Source organism: Muntiacus reevesi, chromosome 8 (genome assembly GCF_963930625.1).
Source record: "Muntiacus reevesi chromosome 8, mMunRee1.1, whole genome shotgun sequence".
Classification (NCBI taxonomy): domain Eukaryota; kingdom Metazoa; phylum Chordata; class Mammalia; order Artiodactyla; family Cervidae; genus Muntiacus; species Muntiacus reevesi.
Window position 1 is genome coordinate 2,832,825 of NC_089256.1, and position 19,894 is coordinate 2,852,718.

Consider the following 19,894-nt stretch of genomic DNA (forward strand, 5'->3'; position numbering starts at 1 on the left):
TGTCCAGCCCCCGGCTGCACCAGCCTGTCCCCTCTCTCATCTCTTCCGTTTACCTGTCTTTTTCCACTCTCATTAGTAATCTTGGGAATATCCCATGGTTTCATTTGCTTTTAACCACTTATGAATCCCTTTGTTGTTGTTTAGTTGCTGAATTGTGTCTGACTCTTGTGACTCTGTAGCCTACCAGGCTCCTCTGTCCATGGGATTTTCTATCCAAGAATACTGGAGTGGGTTGCCATATCCTTTTTCAGGGAATCTTCCCAGCCCAGGGATTGAACCCTTGTCTCCTGCATTGCTGGCGGATTCTTTACCACTGAGCCACTAGGGAAGCCCTAGGAATCTTTCAGCTCCCACCCAAATCAGTCTCCCCTGCTCTAAACTTACATTTCTACCCACCTGTAGACCACTTGCCCTTAGTGACCTGGGATCTCAAACTCAGTGATCCTCAATACATCTTTGGCATCTTGTTCCTAAACACATACCCCCTATTCTTTCTCTACACTAGATTCCTGCAGTCAGAAACTTGAGACCCTTTCCTCATATCATGTTACCAAGACAATAGGTCTCTTTAATGTCGATCATTGTTTTTCCACTTTCTACTCCTTTCATCGTAATTAAATTTCCTTACCTCCCATCTAGACTCTTTCAGGCACCTCCTGCCTCATCCAACCTTCCTATTCATAAAGGCTCTAAATGTAAAACTGGTCACTCCAGTTTGCATGTTATCAGCATAAAGTCCTTTGCACAGAGGAGAGGTCTTTCATCATCATCCCTTCCTCCCACCTTCCTTCCTGCTTTGTTTGCTAAATCTTCACACATGGCCTTTACCCATGTGGTACTGAGCTTTCCCTGTGCAGCTGCTCATTTTGTGCCTGTTAGTCTTAAAACCTTTCCCAGTCATGAAGGTGCTAACTGGGTCTCATGTGTCAGCACTTACATCATAGGGTATCTCCTCTGCCTCAGTTCCTTGCCCCTCCTCTTTAATCCCTTCATCCACCATGCGTCTACCAATGTGAGTGTTATAGACCTAGGTCCTCAGACTATTTAATCAATAGAAATTGAAAAGACGCCAGACGAGAAATTCAAACAGGGCTTACTGAGGCTCATGCTACAGCAAGAGGGAGTGAGAACAAGTAACAGGTGCCAAGTAGGTGAGGTGGTTCCTTAAATGGAGTGAGGGAAGGGGTGAATCAGTGGGTCGGACAGGAAGCATAGCTTAGGTGGTCTGCCCACCCCCTTAGCTGTGCTGTGTGCAGAAATCATGGGCAGTATTCTGCTTTTGCATACATAAGGTCGTATTTCCTTATGGTATATTTTAGTTTCTGTAAGGCTTTAGTAATGGCTCCATTTTCATTCCTCACTTTAGTAATTGAAGTCTATTTTTTCCCTTGGTCAGTGTGGCTTAATATTTCTCAGTTTGTTGATCTTTTAAAAGAACCTACTTTTGGTTTTGTTGATTTTGTCTATCTTTATTTTTTCATTTCACTCTCTTCTATTTCAATCTTTATCATTTCCTCCTGGTGGCTTTGAGTTTGGTTTATTTCTAAGGTGGAAAGTTGGGTTACTGGTTTGAGATGTCTCTTTCTTTCTTTTTGGCTGCAAGGGTCTTTGTTGCTCTCCATGGGCTTTCTCTAGTTGCAGCAAGCAGGGGCTATTCTTTTTTGTGATGTGTGGGTGTCTCATTGTGGTAGCTTCTTTTGATGCAGAGCACAGGCTTTATGGCCTGCAGGCTTCAGTGATTGTGGCCCGTGAACTTAATCACCCCAAGTCATGTGGAATCTTCCTGGAGCAGAAAACAGACCCATTTCTCCTCTTAACCACTGGACCACCAGGGAAGTCTAAGATATTTCTTTTTTAATGTAGGTGTTTATAGCTATAAATTGCCCTCTAAGCACTGTTTCAACTACATCCCATAAGTTTTGGTATATTATGTTTTTGTTTTATTCATCTCAAAGTATTTTCTAATTTCCCTCATGATTTTTTTTTATCTCTTTGATAATTTAGGAGTACATTATTTTATTTCCTCATATTTGTGATTTCCCAAATTTCCTTCTGTTATTATTGATATCTGGTTTTACTCCATTGTAATAGAATATATTTTGTTTAGGTTTCATATGTCTTAAATTTATTGAGACTTGTTTTATGGCTCAGCCAGTAGGTCTGTCTTTGAGAAGGTTCTGTGTGCATTTGAGAAGAATGTTATAGAGTTTATTGTTGGGTGAAGTGTTCTATACATTCTGTTATGTCTAGTTTCATTTGTAGTATTGTTCACACTTCTGTTTCCTTTTTGGTCTTCTGCTCATGTATTCTACCCATTATTGTGAATGGGATATTGCAATCTCTAATTGTTGTTTGCTGAATTGCCTATTTCACTTTATATTTGTCAGTTTTTTCTTGATATATTTTGAAACTCTGTTTTTAGGTATATATAATTGTTAAGTCTTCTTGACAGAGTGCCACTTCTGTTATTATAAAATATCCTTTACCTCTAGTAATAGTTTTCATCTTATTTTTATTAATGAAGTATTAATACATGCTACAACATTGATGAAACAAAAATATGCCACGAAATGCAACCAGGTACAAAGGCTATGTGTTACATGATTTTATTTATATGAAATGCCCAGTTTAGGCAAATCTGTGGAGGTAGTAGTTTCTAGGTCCTGGGAGAAAGGTGGGGAATGATTGGTAATTGGTATAGGATTTTTTAGGGGGTGATGAACTATTCTGGAGTTAGACAGTAGTCTTTAAAAGAACCCCTTTGAAGTTAAGTAGACCTTACCATCTTTCTGTCCTTAAACAATATGTGTGTTTGCTTAGTTGCTCAGTTGTGTGACTCTTTGCAACCCCATGGACTACAGCCCACCAGGCTCCTTTGTCCATGGGGATTCTCCAGGCAAGAATACTGTAGTGGACTGCCATGCCCTCCTCCAGGGGATCCTCCCAACCCAGGGATTGAACCCAGGTCTCCCCCATTGCAGGCATATTCTTTACCATCTGAGCTACCAGAGAAGACCTTAAACAATAGTAGCAATAAACACAGTAGCAAAAAATTTGCCATTCTAACTGTATGCTAGGCCTTGCACTAATCTTCCTACCTCCCAGTGAAGTAGGAATATTATCATCTCCAAAGAAGGAAACTAATGCATAAAGGCATTTAACTTGATATTTCAACCTTACTTCTATGCCTATGAAATGGGACTAATTACTTCATAAGATTTAAAAGTATTAAATGAGTTAAGGATAAATCCCCTTAGTGCATTTCGGTACATTCCATATACTCATAAAATGGAACACCTTGTTATTTTTAAGTGGAGGTTGTGTGATCCATATCATTTCCATGTAAAAAGTCATGCTGACACCACCACATATTGTAGCATTCATAATGTATAATTCTTCCGTTTGTTTTTGAATGCAGGGCCCACTGGACCAGCTTTCCCTCCACCTGCAGGCTACCCAGGAGGCTTGCCTATGGGATACTACGGTCCACATCAGCCCAGTACCTTCCCCTTGTACATGCAGACTAGAAGTATCTGCCCCATCCAGTACCAACCTGGAAAATATCCTGCACCACAACTTTCTGCTCCAGTAATATGGATGCCAATGCCGACTCCCATTCCACACTGTCCTCCGGGTCTGGAATGCCTTGCCCAGGTACTCCACACAAATCCAAATTATTTTCTTAGAAAGGATGACTGGGGATCCAAGAAGAAGAGACTGGATAGAGTACATAAAGGTAATGGGTCAGTGATGACAGATGTTTAATTTGTGTGACTATAGGGATGGTGATGATAATTTCAGGAATGGGAATGGGGAAAAAAGAAGATAGGGATTTTTTTGGTGGTACAAATATGACTCTCCAGAAGGGTGTATGCTGAATTTTAAGACATTCACAATGTCCTGTTGAAAGCAGTTTAAAAAATAGCAATAGGGATAGTAGAAAGTCTATGAAAATGTTGATTAGGTTGTCATTTGTTTAGAAGTAAAGGGTGAACAACAAGAAAAGCAATGTTACAAAGAACAGAGGACAGTGAGTGAATCACTCAGTACCTTTGCTTTTTTTCACTACCCATAATTTTCATCAGCCAGTCCTGCTGCCTCCCAAAACATACAATGTAAATAAAAATAGAAGCCATCCAAGAATATTGCCCACATGCTGGGAAAGATGAAGGCAAAAGGAGAAGGGGATGGCAGAGGATGAGATGGCTATATAGCATCACCAACTCAATGGACATGAATTTAAGCGAACTCTGAGACACAGTGGAGGACAGGCGAGCTTGGCATACCGCAGTCCATGGGGTCTCAAGGAGTCAGACACAAGTTAGCAACTAAACAACAGCAACAACAACAACAAGGATATTGTTTCAGGCCAAGTTCCAGAGAACCACTTCTCACAACATAGAGACTCCCTAATGTTCATGTATATGGACATTTTAGGATCAGGACAGCTATTTCAGAAACTGGAGCAATATGCCAACATGTTTGTGTACTGAATGGTATTGTTTTAAAACCATGTCAGAAACAAGAATGTTGCTTAAAGAAAATAAGATAAACCTAGTATTGTAAATACCTTAGAAACTACTAAATTATGTTCACATTTAGAAAAAGCAAGTGTTTAAAAATCTTAAAAGCAAGGGACTTGCTCATTTAATACTTGTCTCCCCACATAGTCAACCAAATGTTCCTTGGCATTGACATGTTTCTCTTTGACTTTATATCGGAGGAGGCAATGACACCCCACTCCAGGACTCTTGCCTGGAAAATCCCATGGATGGAGGAGCCTGGTAGGCTGCCTGGTAGGAGCCCTGGTCCATGGGGTCACTAAGAGTCAGACACGACTGAGCGACTTCACTTTCACTTTTCACTTTCACACATTGGAGAAGGAAATGGCAATACTGACTGTTAATCCTGTGCCCTGAAAACCACTGTTACAAAGTTATAGTGTTGATCTTGAAAATAAAACCACTAGATCAGGAAAATTTGGATTTTACATAAACCAAAAACTTTATTAAATTATTGTTTGACAAAATATTGATGAAATACAGAGCCTTCAGGTAAAGTGCTAGAATAACCCCTGTATTATTTTGGAAGCTTATAAAATGCTTATAAGTTAATCAAGTTTAAAAAGTTTATTTTTTCATAAACTTTCATATTTTCTAAAAACAGAAAATTTTCTTAGAAATCCAATATCTGATGTCATTTTTAAAAAAAATGTATACCTTTAATATTGTTCATTCAAATATTTTAAAATTTTCTTAATTTCTTCTATTATTTTGAATGAAGTTAAATGAACATATCTTATGCATACTGTTTTCCCTTTTAGGAGTGTTTTTAGTTTAAAAAAATGTAAAAGAAACAAAACAGGTTTACAGCCAGACAAACCTGGCTTTTTATTCTAGCTCTGTGCTCTCCTCGTTCTACCTTTAGTAACTTTTCTAACCTCTTGGTGCTTGAATTTCATCATCTATAAAATACTACTAATGATACCTACCCAATTGGGCTGTTAGGAGAATTTTTAATGAGATAAAGTTTATAATATGCCTGATATTTCTGGCACAAGGACCCACCCAGTGGATGATAACCTGTGCAGATATTATTACTTGAAACACCTTATGTATATGCATGGAAGACAAAGCGCCAAGCATCCAGACATTTTCTTTTATATAGTTTTCTTTCTCTCTCTCTTTTTTATTTTTTCTTTGCACCACTTGAAGGCATGTGGGATCTTCATTTCCTGACCAGGGACTGAACCCATGCCCCCTGCAATGGAAGCTTGGAGTCTTAACCACTGGACCTCCAGGGAAGTCCCTATCCTAGTGTTTTGCTATCTCATGTGCTAATTACATGAATCATTATCAGGACTGTCCTGACACTTTAACATCCAGGGTATCAGGTTTACATTATTTCTAGACACTGGATTGGCCAGTGACTTCACACTTGGTTAGTACTGCTTCTTAAAACTATAGCATCTTACTCGATAAACTCCATTCACATTAATCGGCATCATTTCTTTAGCATATTTTCTCAGCAGTGGAAGCTCTTACCAAGCAGTGAATACTTTTACACTTTAGTTATAGGTATTAGAAAGCCCCTAGATTTTTTCAAAGGGATTGTAAAGCAACCCTGAGTGGCTGCCTTTGATAATTTTATAAGGCATGTTTAGACTCTAACCTGATTGAGTTTTTATAAAGAAAGTAATTTAGTCAAATAAAGATTGTATCCTCTCTATGCCCTCCTATAGTTGATCATGCCACAAAACTTTCATGTCTGTTTACATTATTTTAAATTTTGCTTATTACCACATTAATGTGGTGTTCATTAATTAGAGTATTCAACAAGTGGTTGGTGAAATATGGCATTTCAGGCAATGTTTTGGGACTCAAGGATTAGGAATGATCTGATGATCTAAGTGGGGGCGGCAGAGGATGAGATGGTTTGATGGCATCACTGATTCAACGGACCTGAATTTGAGCAAACTCTGGGAGATAGTGCAGGACAGGGAAGCCTAGCATGCTTCAGTCCGTTGGGTCGCAGAGTTGGACACAACTTAGCAACTGAACAGCAACAAAAATTATCTAAGTTATCTAAAATTACAGAGGTATGATTAGTCTGTCTTTAAGGGGCTTTCTTTTCTGCTAGAATATTCTTAAGTATAACAGATGATGGGCTAGTCAAACTGTTTATCTTTACAGTGACCCCTAAGTTAAGGAAGAAGTTGATCCGATGGCATGCCTAAACTCCATTTTCAAGGGATCAAATCCCTAAACGTTTCCTCTCCTTTGCCCTATTCCTAATCACATACTTCCAGCTCTTTGGGTCCTCCCCTGTTAAAGTAGGCACTAGGGAAGCAGCAGCTCAAGTGAATGGAAGTTGGTGTATTAACCTCTTTCAGAGGTGCCTGTGAAGACTGGACATTCCTGTGGAAGATCCACCCTGCCTACTTCACACTCTCTAAGTCAGTGAGAAAATTGGCTTCTCTATGGCTGGTCTATGTTAAACTGTCCTGAACTTTCTGACATCTCCAGTCTGTAGGTGACATGATGGATGCTAGGAGCAATTGATGTCAACACAGCTTGTTCTAGATGCTGTTACTGGAGCAAGAAAATGATTTTATAATATTTTAAACAAATGTTTCAATATTTTTTGGTGGAACTGAAGGAAAGTGTTCTTTCTGGATAGCTCTGTTAATAACCACCTGATCAGGTCAGGTCAGTTCAGTTCAGTCGCTCAGTCGTGTCCGACTCTTTGTGACACCATGAACCGCAGCACGCCAGGTCTCCCTGTCCATCACCAACTCCTGGAGTCCACCCAAACCCATGTCCATTGAGTCGGTGATGCCATCCAACCATCTTATCCTCTGTCGTCCCCTTCTCCTCCTGCCCTCAATCTTTCCCAGCATCAGGGTCTTCTCAAATGAGTCAGCTCTTCACATCAGGCAGCCAAAGTATTGGAGCTTCAGCTTCAACATCAGTCCTTCCAGTGAACACTCAGGACTGATCTCCTTTAGGATGGACTGGTCAAGTGCCGATAGGCTAATTTCACTTCATATGTTTTTGATTCCATTCAGTTTTAAAAAGGTGTTTTTGTATCCATTGATATGTTTTAGCCTCTAGCTCATTAGTTTTTTTTTTTTTTCTAATATGGGTTTAATTTATGTCTGTTATTTCTCTCTCCTAATTAATTGCTTTTTTCTATCCCAACAGTTGGACAACATACACGTTCTTCAACATTTTGAACCCCTGGAAAGTATGTATGATTTTGTAGTGTCCAGTAATATTTGAATCAGGTGAAAATTTGCATTATCCAACTTCTAGTTCCTTATTTATGTTGATCATTTTTTAGTGTTTTAAAGAGAAAAGACTATTTTCTATTGCCCTATCTTCAAGAAAGTAACTTGTATAATTTTGTCTATTTACACATCATACCTAAGACTTCAAAAGGACATATTTTATTTGGTCAAATCTCCTATCCTTTATCCATCTTAACTCCTCCGTATTCACTTTTCATGGACAAGGAAAGAAGAAGCCAAGAGATTAGTTGAGTTAGCCAAGGGCACCCTAGTCAGCTAATCAGTGGAGGAGCTGGAAATAGTCTCCGTCTGCTGAGTTCTAAGTCCATGCTATGGAAGTAAGAAGAAATCAAGGTAAACACAATGCCTGTTCTCCCAAATTTCCTGACCCTCACTGTACGAGATTCATTTCATTCACTTGACCACTACCTGGAGCCTTTAACTTGTCTTGGTTGATTTTCTTATTTACAACTAGTGATGACCCTAATCATCTCAGCATATTTCATGAGCTGATTCATTCATTTATGGTCCAGTGGATAATTTCATTTAAATAGTTTTATAATTAAAGTTTTCTGAATTCAAATACTACAGGTATATCATTTCCAGTGTTTGTTTCTATGTGGAAAAGTTTACACTGAACTTCTTAAAAGAAATGTTATAAATTTTCAAAATAACTTATATACTTTTAGGACAGATGAATATTATTGGCATTCTAATCATTGCATATTTTTCATTAGGAATTTTTTAAAAAGCTGTTTTGTTTTAGACCCCTGTCAAATACTACAGAAAGACTTCGTGGGGCCCATTTTCACTGCTTCTAAAATAAGAAATCTCTCTCATTTTATTTTTAGTGGTAACAGGTTTTGAAACTAATAATAGATATGATATTAAAAACAACATGGGCCAGATGGTTTACTTTGTGACTGAAGACACAGATGACTACACCAGGAATGCTTACCGGACATTGAGGCCCTTCGTGCTCCGGGTCACTGACTGTATGGGCCGGGAAGTCATGACAATGCAAAGACCTTTCAGGTGCACCTGCTGCTGCTTCTGTTGCCCCTCCACCAGGCAAGAGGTAAGAGGACAGATGAGACAGAGGTTTCATCCATTGTTTTTTCCTGATTCAATTCTTCACCACGCAGTTATGTTCCTTCCAAAGCCACTCAGGAGGGGACTTTCATAGCAAAGCAGAATGGAAGCTAGTGGGGAGAAAGGGAGTCAAATGCCAAATAATCCTACCTATGGAGAGTCACCAAGGCAGTTTTCTAGTGGGTTCATGTCTTTGGGTGCTAATTAGGGAGATCAAGTACAAATTAAGGTTATTTACTACTGAAGTGACAGCACGCATGCAGTCAGTGTTTGAAATTCTATCAGCTGTATCTATTGAACTAGAAATTAGCAATTCCATGGACTATAGCCTGGCAGGCTCCTCTATCCATGGGATTCTCCAGGCTATAATCCTGGAGTGGGTTTCCATGCCCTCCTCCAGGGGAACTTCTTAACCCAGGGCTCAAACCCTCCTCTCTTACATCTCCTTCCTGCATTGGCAATCGGAAAGACATTACCTACAACTCATTTATCTAAATGTTCCTATATATCCCTAAATAAGTACACACTAAATATAGACACACTTTTAAAATCAGAAGGAACTTCAGATACTTTTACTCTACCCATTATATCTACACCTTGTTACAGATAAAGAAAGGGTGACTCAAAAAAAGAATTTTTTTGGTGGTGTTACAAAAAAATTTTTTTGGAGGATGGTGTTACATTTGGAAGATGGTGGAACTAGAAACCAAATGTGTCAAGTTACACTTTGGTTGTTCTTCTATAATCCACACTACCCTTGGAAAATTGTTTGCTGCAAGGAAAAGAAAAGCAGTTTTAGAGAGTTATCCAAGAGAATTTGAATTTCAGATATGCCACTGACTTAAAACTGGGCAATTTACTTAACCCAGTGGTCCCCAAACATTTTGGCACCAGGGACCAGTTTCATGGAAGAGAGTTTTTCCATAACCTAGGGCAAGGGGATGGTTTGGAGATAATTCTCATAAGGAGTTTATAACCTTAGTTCCCTCGCGTGTGCAATTCACAGTAGGGTTCATGCTTCTCTGAGAATCTGGTGCCACCACTGATCTGACAGGAGGCAGAGCTCTGGCAGTAATGCAAGTGATGGGAAGCAAGCAGCTGTAAATACAGATATGCCTGCCACTCACTTCCTGCCATGTGGCCCATTCCTAACAGGCAACAGACTGGTACCAGTCCATGGTTTGGGGATTGGGGATGCCTGATTTAGCCTGTTTGAGCCTCAGTGTTCTTAATACATGACCTGGGCAGAACAATATCCCTTAGATTTATTGAGATTTTAATTATATGTTAAGTACCAGCCTTTGCAATAGAATTAACTTATAGCCCTTGATTTATTATTTATAGTCTTTATTTATTTATTTATTATTTATAGTCTTGATTTATTCACCTATAAAATGGATATATTAATAGTACTATCTCATAGGATGATTATTTTGAGGATCATGTAGTAAATAAATGTCAGCTGTGTTACCACGTATGTGTGGGCTTAGTCACTTCAGTTGTGTCCGACTCTTTGCAACCCCCTGGACTGTAGCCTGCCAGGCTCCTCTGTCCATGGGATTCTCCAGGCAAGAATACTGGAGTGGGTTACCATGCTCTCCTCAGGGGGATATTCTTGACCCAGGGATTGAACCTGTGTCTTCTGCAGCTCATGCATTGCAGGTGGAGTCTTTACCGCTGAGCCACGGGGAAGTCCTATGTTAGCACAGTGCCTGGCAAATAGTGTAGTGCTCAGTGAATATTAGCAATTGTCAGATAGCTTACTCCTCTGTCACTATTGTCTTTGTAACAACTGTAATATTTGAGATGAATCTCCACCTCATCTGATACTTGTATGCACATTCTGTTGTCTTCACAGCATTTAATTTTCAGAATGCCTCTTTCCCTTAAGTTTTCTATTATAATTGTCATGTCTGAGTTGTCAATCTGAGAAGCTAGCATGTTACTTTTTTGTGGATTGCGCCACAAGACATGGACCCCTAGGTCAGGGACAAAGAACTTTATTACAGCCCAGTAAGAGCATGAGGGACTTCTCTGGTGCCTCAGATGGCAAAGAATCCACCTGCCAATGCAGGAAATGCATGGTTGATCCCTGGGTTGGGAAGATCCCCAGGAAGGATCAGCAACCCAACCCAGTATTTTTGTCTGGAAAACCCCACAGCCAGAGGAGTCTGGCAGGCTATTGTGCATAGGGTTGCAGAGAGTCGCATAGGACCTAGCAACCAAGCCACCGTCACCAAGCAGCATGACCTCCAGCACATGTGCATAGGTTGCCTCCTCCCCACATTCTACAGAGATGACTCAGAGGATCCCACGTAGATGCTCCATATACAGCTGAGGGACACACAGCCTAGAGAACTGACCATTTTATAACTAGCAGTAATTTTGTCCTGAAGGGAACATGGCCTCATCTCTCAAGGCTGTTCTCTGACATACTACCCTAAGATATAGCCCAGGGAAAATGGAATACTCCACACCAATGACAGTTTCCCTAGTTCTGGAGAAAATTAAGAACACATCTAGTGTGTGTGTGTGTGTGTGTGTGTGTGTGTGTGTGTGTGTGTGGGTGTATAAGTATGGCATCTTCACCCACCTCTGTCCCTGCTTCATTTGGCAGCTGGAGGTGCAGTGTCCTCCTGGCATCACCATTGGCTTTGTAGCCGAACACTGGAACCTGTGCAGGGCAGTGTACAGCCTCCAAAATGAGAAGAAAGAAGATATGATGGGAGTACTTGGGCCATGTTCCACCTATGGCTGTGGTTCAGATTCTGTTTTTGAGGTAAACAAATATAAACATGTTTCTACAATTTTTTTTTTCCCAAAGTACTAACAGGCCCCAGAATGATCTGGCTTTAGATGATTTTTTTATGTGTGTGAATGAATAATGTGAGGAAAGAGTTAACTAACAGGTTGACATCAAGAAGTTTTCAAATTATTTTTAGGGGATTGCTTAATGCTTTCCACAAGTATTTTTTATGATTTCCGTATTGGATGAAAATAAGAAGAAACCATTTAAAATATTAAACCTGAGAGTAAATAGGCTGACCTAATGCATTCATTTTATTCTTGGATGTTTTTCACTAACCATTTTACCAAGGATTTCCAATCAGAATATAGGTCCTGAGTAATGAAGAGGCCCCACATATCACAGAACAAATAGAGCATCCCTGAGGTTGTGGAAGATAGAAGCCTGCTCCATCCTGAATACAGTGCTCATAACTTGGAATTCTCCAGGCCAGAGTATTGGAGTGGGTAGCCTTTCCCTTCTCCAGGGGATCTTCCCAAGCCAGAAATTGAACCCAAGTCTCCTGCATTGCAGGTAGATTCTTTACCAGCTGAGCCCTAAGGGAGTCGAATGATATCTTAGTACCCTACAGTTCTGACAAAGGAGATTCCTGTTCTGACAAAGGAGATTCCTGGGCTCTTTAAAGCATTCTTCCTAATGCTTTGGAATTCAACAAGACTCATAATCTAAAATTGCTCATTCATATATTTTCTATGACACCCAATAAACTTTCCTTAGTTCTTGTTTTACATAAGTGTATTGTCAGCCATTACTTATTTATTAAAAGACCATTGTAGATAGGTAGAAAATGAAGATAAGCCAGATTTTGAGGGCAGGATGTTTGGATCATTCTAATTACCAAAATTGCTCAAAATTCTCCAATCCAGGCTTTAGCAATATGTGAACTGAGAACTTTCAGATGTTCAAGCTGGTTTTAGAAAAGGCAGAGGAACCAGAGATCAAATTGCCAATATCCGCTGAATCATCGAAAAAGCAAGAGAGCTCCAGAAAAACATCTATTTCTGCTTTATTGACTACACCAAAGCCTTCGACTGTGTGGATCACAATAAACTGTGGAAAATTCTGAAAGAGATGGGAATACCAGACCACCTGACCTGCCTCTTGAGATACCTGTATGCAGGTCAGGAAGCAACAGTTAGAACTGGACATGGAACAACAGACTGGTTCCAAGTAGGAAAAGGAGTACATCAAGGCTGTATATTGTCACCCTGCTTATTTAACATATATGCAGAGTACATCATGAGAAATGCTGGGCTGGAAGAAGCACAAGCTGGAATCAAGATTGCTGGGAGAAATATCAATAACCTCAGATATGCAGATGACACCACCCTTCTGGCAGAAAGTGAAGAGGAACTAAAAAGTCTCTTGATGAAAGTGAAAGAGGAGAGTGAAAAAGTTGGCTTTTTCAGAAAACTAAGATCATGGCATCTGGTCCCATCACCTCATGGGAAATAGATGGGGAGACAGTGGAAACAGTGTCAGACTTTATTTTTTGGGGCTCCAAAATCACTGCAGATGGTGACTGTAGCCATGAAATTAAAAGACGCTTACTCCTTGCAAGGAAAATTATGACCACCCTAGATAGCATATTAAAAAGCAGAGACATTCCTTTGCCAGCAAAGGTCCATCTGGTCAAGGCTATGGTTTCTCCAGTGGTCATGTATGAATGTGAGAGTTGGACTGTGAAGAAAGCTGAGCACTGAAAAATTGATGCTTTTGAACTATGGTGTTGGAGAAGACTCTAGAGAGTCCCTTGGACTGCAAGGAGATCCAACCAGTCCATCCTGAAGGAGATAAGTCCTGGGTGTTCATTGGAAGGACTGATGTTGAAGCTGAAAATCCAGTACTTTGGCCACCTGATGTGAAGAGTTGACTCATTGGAAAAGACCCTGCTACTGGGAGGGACTTGGGGCAGGAGGAGAAGGGGACGACAGAGGATGAGATGGCTGGATGGCATCACTGATGGTCATGAGTTTGAGTAAACTCCGGGAGTTTGTGATGGACAAGGAGGCCTGGCGTGATGCGATTCATGGGGTTGCAAAGAGTTGGACACGACTGAGCGACTGAACTGAACTGAATTAACAAAAAGCGATATTTGTGTATTTTCCTTGTGACAGGTGCCAGAATCTCCCTTTTAGAAGCTGAAGCCCTTTGAGATTCTGAGACAGGACTAGGACTTTCCTGGTGGTCCAGTGGTTAAGAATCTGCCTTGCCATGCAGGGGATTAGAGTTTGATCCCTGGTCGGGGAACTAAGATCCCACATACTACAGAGCAACTAAGCCCTTGCTCCACAACTGCTGAGCCCGTGGGCTACAACTAGAGTCCGTGCGCCGCAACAAAAGGTCCCGTATGCCACAGCTAAGACCCGATGCAGCTAAACAAGTAAATAAATATTTGAAAGAACACAGCGCCCACAGAAGCCTGAGTGATTACATGGATTCTATAAAGTGCAATAAAGCAGAACACCTTGGATTGTGGCCCGCCAGGATCTTCTGTTCAAGGAATTCTGTAAGCAAGAATGCTGGAGTGAATTGCCATTCCCTCCTCCAGGGGCTCTTCCTTACCCAGGGATCAAACCTGGGTCTCCTGCAAGGTGGGGAGATTCTTTGCCATCTGAGCCACCAGGGAAGTCCCAAATAAATAAATACTAGAAAAAAGAAAAAGAAGAGGAGCCCAGGACCCATAGAAGTCTGAATGATTACATGGATTTTGTGAAGTACAGACCATCTTACTTTTGTTAGCTTGTTTCCCTCCAGTGGAGAGACTCCCTCCCAATCTGTAATTCCCACCCTTTACTTTAGGGAAAGAATTTCAAAATCAGTTTAAATCATACCTCCACTGAAAGGCTTTCCTAATAACTCAGTGGAGGATGAAGAAAGAACATGAGGCCTAAGAATTGTAAGATATTCCCCTGCTCGGTTGTTAACCAGTTCCAGGGCACTTAACTCTTCCTGGCCATAATTCCCTATTTGAAATTTTATTGTTACTATATTCATTTCCTGCCCTATGCTTGTACTGAAAAGTAGTGAAAGCGACCTCAGGGTGAACTGCTTATAAACAGGAGAATAAAGCATATGTTTTAACACCTTTTAATCATCCTGAAGTCATATTCTTGTCTTTCTAGATCCTGTCCCTGGATGGTGTTTCCATTATTGGCAGTATCACTCGGAAGTGGAATGGTGTGTTATCAGCAATGAGCGATGCTGACCACTTTGAAATTCACTTCCCATTAGACCTGGATGTGACCATGAAAGCCATGATTTTTGGAGCTTGCTTCCTCATTGTAAGTCTTTTGCTGTTGAGTTATTCTGAGAGAATTATTCTTTATGACGAAAGGCAATAAGGTTTGAAACTGACTCTGCCACTTACTGATTATATCTTGTTCAGTCGCTAAGTCGTGTCCGACTCTTTGTGAGTTATATGTCTTGCAAAGTGTTTAACACTTGCAAGCCTCAGTTTCCTCATTTGTAAAATGGAAATGGAATATGTATGTGTATACACACACACACACACACACACACACACATATATATGTATATATTGCAGGGTTATAAATATTAGCTATTATATTAGTAAAGGAGCCAGGACCATGCTTGAAAGATACTAAGCATCCACTCAATGTGATTATCATCACTACATGTTACTTATTATTCTCACTACTTAAAGATGCCTGTCTTTTGATTTCTTAGTGAAATAAGTCTAAAGCTTATGTTCTTTGTCTTCACCTATTACCTCTTTGTCAATATACTCCTTGGTGTTGTGCCATCCTATATTTATTAGGTACAATTCCTTTGCTGTATTTCTATCTGATTAATGGCTAATATTATTAAGTAAAGCATAGAAATAAAATTGGTAGCATTTACCTTAAAATATCTATTTAACATATTGCAATTGATATATTTAACTTGTTTAATCCTTTTTAAAACATGTTTAATTTGCATTTCTCTGATAATGAGTGATGTTGAACATCTTTTCATGTGTTTGTTAGCCATCTGTGTGTCTTCTTTGGAGAAATGTCTGTTTAGTTTTTTGGCCCATTTTTTGATTGGGTAATTTATTTTTTTGGAATTGAGCTGCAGGAGTTGCTTGTATATTTTTGAGATTAATCCTTTGTCTGTTGCTTCATTTGCTATTATTTTCTCCCATTCTGAGGGCTGTCTTTTCACCTTGCTTATAGTTTCCTTTGTTGTGCAAAAGCTTTTAAGTTTAATTAGGTCCCATTTGTTTATTTTTGCTTTTATTTCCAATATTCTGGGAGGTGGGTCATAGAGGATCCTGCTGTGATTTATGTCAGAGAGTGTTTTTCCTATGTTCTCCTCTAGGAGTTTTATAGTTTCTGGTCTTACATTTAGATCTTTAATCCATTTTGAGTTTATTTTTGTGTATGGTGTTAGAAAGTGTTCTAGTTTCATTCTTTTACAAGTGGTTGACCAGTTTTCCCAGCACCACTTGTTAAAGAGGTTATCTTTTTTCCATTGTATATTCTTGCCTCCTTTGTCGAAGATAAGGTGTCCGTAGGTTTGTGGATTTATCTCTGGGCTTTCTATTCTGTTCCATTGATCTATACATCACTCATTATCAGAGAAATGCAAATCAAAACCACCATGAGGTACCATTACACGCCAGTCAGGATGGCTGCTATCCAAAAGTCTACAAGCAATAAATGCTGGAGAGGGTGTGGAGAAAAGAGAACCCTCTTACATTGTTGGTGGGAATGCAAACTAGTACAGCCGCTATGGAGAACAGTGTGGAGATTTCTTAAAAAACTGGAAATAGAACTGCCATATGACCCAGCAATCCCACTTCTGGGCATACACACCAAGGAAACCAGATCTGAATGAGACACGTGCACCTCAATGTTTATCGCAGAACTGTTTACAATAGCCAGGACATGGAAGCAACCTAGATGCCCATCAGCAGATGAATGGATAAGGAAGCTGTGGTACATATACACAATGGAATATTACTCAGCCGTTAAAAAGAATTCACTTGAATCAGTTCTAATGAGATGGATGAAACTGGAGCCCATTATACAGAGTGAAGTAAGCCAGAAAGATAAAGACCAATACAGTATACTAACGCATATATATGGAATTTAGAAAGATGGTAACGATAACCCTGTATGCAAAACAGAAAAAGAGACACAGATGTACAGAACAGACTTTTGCACTCTGTGGGAGAAGGCGAGGGTGGGATGTTTTGAGAGAACAGCATCAAAACATGTGTGTTATTTAGGGTGAAAAAGATCACCAGCCTAGGTTGGATCCATGAGACAAGTGCTCAGGGCTGGTGCACTGGGAAGACCCAGAGGGACTGGGTGGAGAGGCGGGGGGTGGGGGGATCAGGATGGGGAATACATGTAAATCCATGGCTGAGTCATATCAATGTATGGCAAAAACCACTACAATATTGTAAAGTAATTAGTCTCCAACTAATAAAAATAAATGGAAAAAAAACATGTTTAATATAGATTATCAAATTTTTCCTCATTTCAACAATGAAAATTTAGTTAATTGGTACCCCAAGTGGAAAGTTTATTTACTTTCCACAGTTTCAAATTTGCAATTGCTGTTCTTCTTATTAGGTTCTCTTCATGAAGATTTCACTAAAGATTTCATGATTTTTTCTTACCTGGAATGAGAAGATTACCTGTTAAGTTATAAAGAGTAACATTTTATGCATTGCACTTAATTACTTATGCACTGTTTTATTTATATAATTATGTATCTATCTAATTTGATATTTATTACACATATAATTATTTTTCTAATTTCAGGACTTCATGTATTTTGAAAGCTCTCCACCACAACGTTCAAACATTCATCATGATTGATGGAACCACACATCAGCAATGGTGATTAATTAAAGAAAAATTTAGAAAAGTTGCCTGGGCTCATAGTCAGCCCTCAACTATTCACAAATATATTTATCTGCTCTTGAAGATTAATGTTGTTGAATGTTAGCATTGACAGGTAGGCTGAGTGTGTAAGTTGAAGAACACATCTAAACGTGTTTCAGTTGCTTATCTCTCTACTTGGTAGACATGGAGTTTGCCATGAAAAAACTATGACTCATTAACCAAGTGAATATATATATATATATGGCGAACTTTCAAACACTTTAAACATGAGATAAGAGAAAATGAATCCCAAAGCTCTTACACTAATTGATAGTAAAATGATAGTCTTTTAAGAGCAATCTTTGTTGAGATAGAGTCATATAGACTATCTCTAACCCTTTCCTCTCCATCATGTCCAGTTGCTGAAGACAAGTTTGATTCCTGGTGAAAAGAATGATACACTTCATTTTTAATAACAAAAAGGAAGGCAGATAGAAATATTATGTTTTATTGCACAAGAAAAATTTTACTTGTGCAAATGTATCAGAAATTTGTTTTGCAAACTTATGAAAATTTCCCTGGAAATTTTTATTTTATTACAAAATAAAACATTTTTTTTATATCATAAAGTTATATTTCCCATGCTTCATTTACTAGCATACATAATCAGGAGCTGTCTCCCTATGAAGATAGGGTCAGGTAGTCAGGAAAAGAGGTGACCAGGGCCATGACCAATCTGGATCTCTGAGCAATTTAGAGACATCAGTGCCCTTATGAGAAGCTTTCATTTGAAACATTTAACCTCTCTTGGCTATAGATGACTTACATATAAAATAGGTTTGATCAAATCTCTAGGACTGCCTGTTAAACCTTTGTATCTCATTTGATATGACACAGAAGAGATGATTTTTTTTTTCTCTTAAAAGAAGATCCCTGATTCAAACCAGGCTGTTCAAATTGCAAGAGTTGGAGTTTCACTTTTAAATTTTGAAATGTGACATTCTGTGTAGCATTTTGTAAATGCAAAAACTGCAAAAGCAGATACTGTGTAATATTACTTTGCTGTTTTTTATTTAAATGATATATAAATCTGTATCTAGGAAAAGAAAATGATAAAAGAGCAAATATGCTACTTCTCTGGGATCTATAGCTTATCAGTAAAGGTTATTTAGACTAACATAGTAAATGCAAAAATTATACTTATTTGTATTAGCTAAAAGCACACTTAGTGAACACTCTGATAAATCAGCTTGCCTCTACTGCACTTTAGTTTCCTATTTGGACATGAACTGTGTTCTTTCAACACAACAAGTATATAGAATGGAATGTGTTCTGCTGCTGCTTATTAAAAGAAGCAAGACTGAATGTGCTTAAGTATGAGATGAAAGCCTTTGCCCATTGAATTTCCTATTGAAGTTTGTATTGAAGTGAAAGAAAGATGCCTCATTTTTAAATTATATTCATGTTTTCATGATAAATGTTGTTTTACCCAGTTTCTTGCAATGTTCATTTTTATATGCTACTGTTAGCTTTCTAAAAAAAAAAAAGTGAAATCTGTTGCTTTCTAAGATAATAATTTTATTTGGAAAGGTACTTGCAGTCTTAAATAGATGGATATATTATTTCTTATAATGATGTATGACATTTGATATAACAAGTGAGACAATAGTATTCAGAAAGTTTACTATATAAACTTTTCATTTTTATTTGCTACATCCCTACACTCTAAGGCCTGATGCATAATACTAGGAAAAAATTAGTTTTAGCATGGCATTTAAAATTTCTATTTAAAGTTTTTGCAGTAGTAACACGTCTCTTACAGTTTCCTTCTTTAAAATAATATTGTTTCTTATGTTTTTATACTACAGTTTATATTATAACTTTTATATTTCTTATATAAAAATAAGAAATATATAAAAATACACAATATTTCATTGTGCAACATTGATCAGACTGATGAACACAACAAGCTGTTTTCTGAAATGTGTGTGTTTTCATGTTTCATCATATTGTTTTTGGCTTCTAAATAAATATAATATGGTTTATAGTGAAATACTGTTTTATTTTTGACTTGTGATTGAGTCTTTGCAGTAGACTGTTTGTATCCTCCCTCAACAAAATTTATGGGTTATCCAAGTGTGATGGTGTTTGGAGTGGAGGCTTCAGGAGGTGAAAGGTCATGCAGGTGAAGCCCTCATGAATGGGATTAGTGCCCTTATAATCTGCCAACCTTGATCTTGAACATCCCACCCTTCAAAGCCATCAGAAATCAATGCATTGTTTAAGCCACTCAGTCTACAGCATTTATGTAATAGCAGCCCAAACAGACTAAGAAAAAAATTGGTACTGAGAAGTGACAGTGGTGCA

At 38.7% G+C, this 19,894-nt stretch overlaps 1 protein-coding gene across 5 annotated transcripts in view; it reads left to right on the forward strand.

Moving 5' to 3' along the window:
- PLSCR4 (phospholipid scramblase 4) overlaps positions 1-19,580 on the forward strand; it is a 43,544-nt gene extending 23,964 nt beyond the window's left edge. For all 5 annotated transcript variants that reach the window (XM_065942502.1, XM_065942501.1, XM_065942504.1 and 2 more), the window contains 6 exons: positions 3,419-3,654; positions 7,704-7,746; positions 8,641-8,867; positions 11,499-11,660; positions 14,813-14,971; positions 17,465-19,580. In XM_065942502.1, the coding sequence (XP_065798574.1) occupies positions 3,419-3,654; positions 7,704-7,746; positions 8,641-8,867; positions 11,499-11,660; positions 14,813-14,971; positions 17,465-17,521 (884 nt within the window). In that variant the 3' untranslated portion in view covers positions 17,522-19,580. The remainder of the gene's footprint in view (positions 1-3,418; positions 3,655-7,703; positions 7,747-8,640; positions 8,868-11,498; positions 11,661-14,812; positions 14,972-17,464) is intronic.
- Positions 19,581-19,894: the final 314 nt, after the last annotated feature.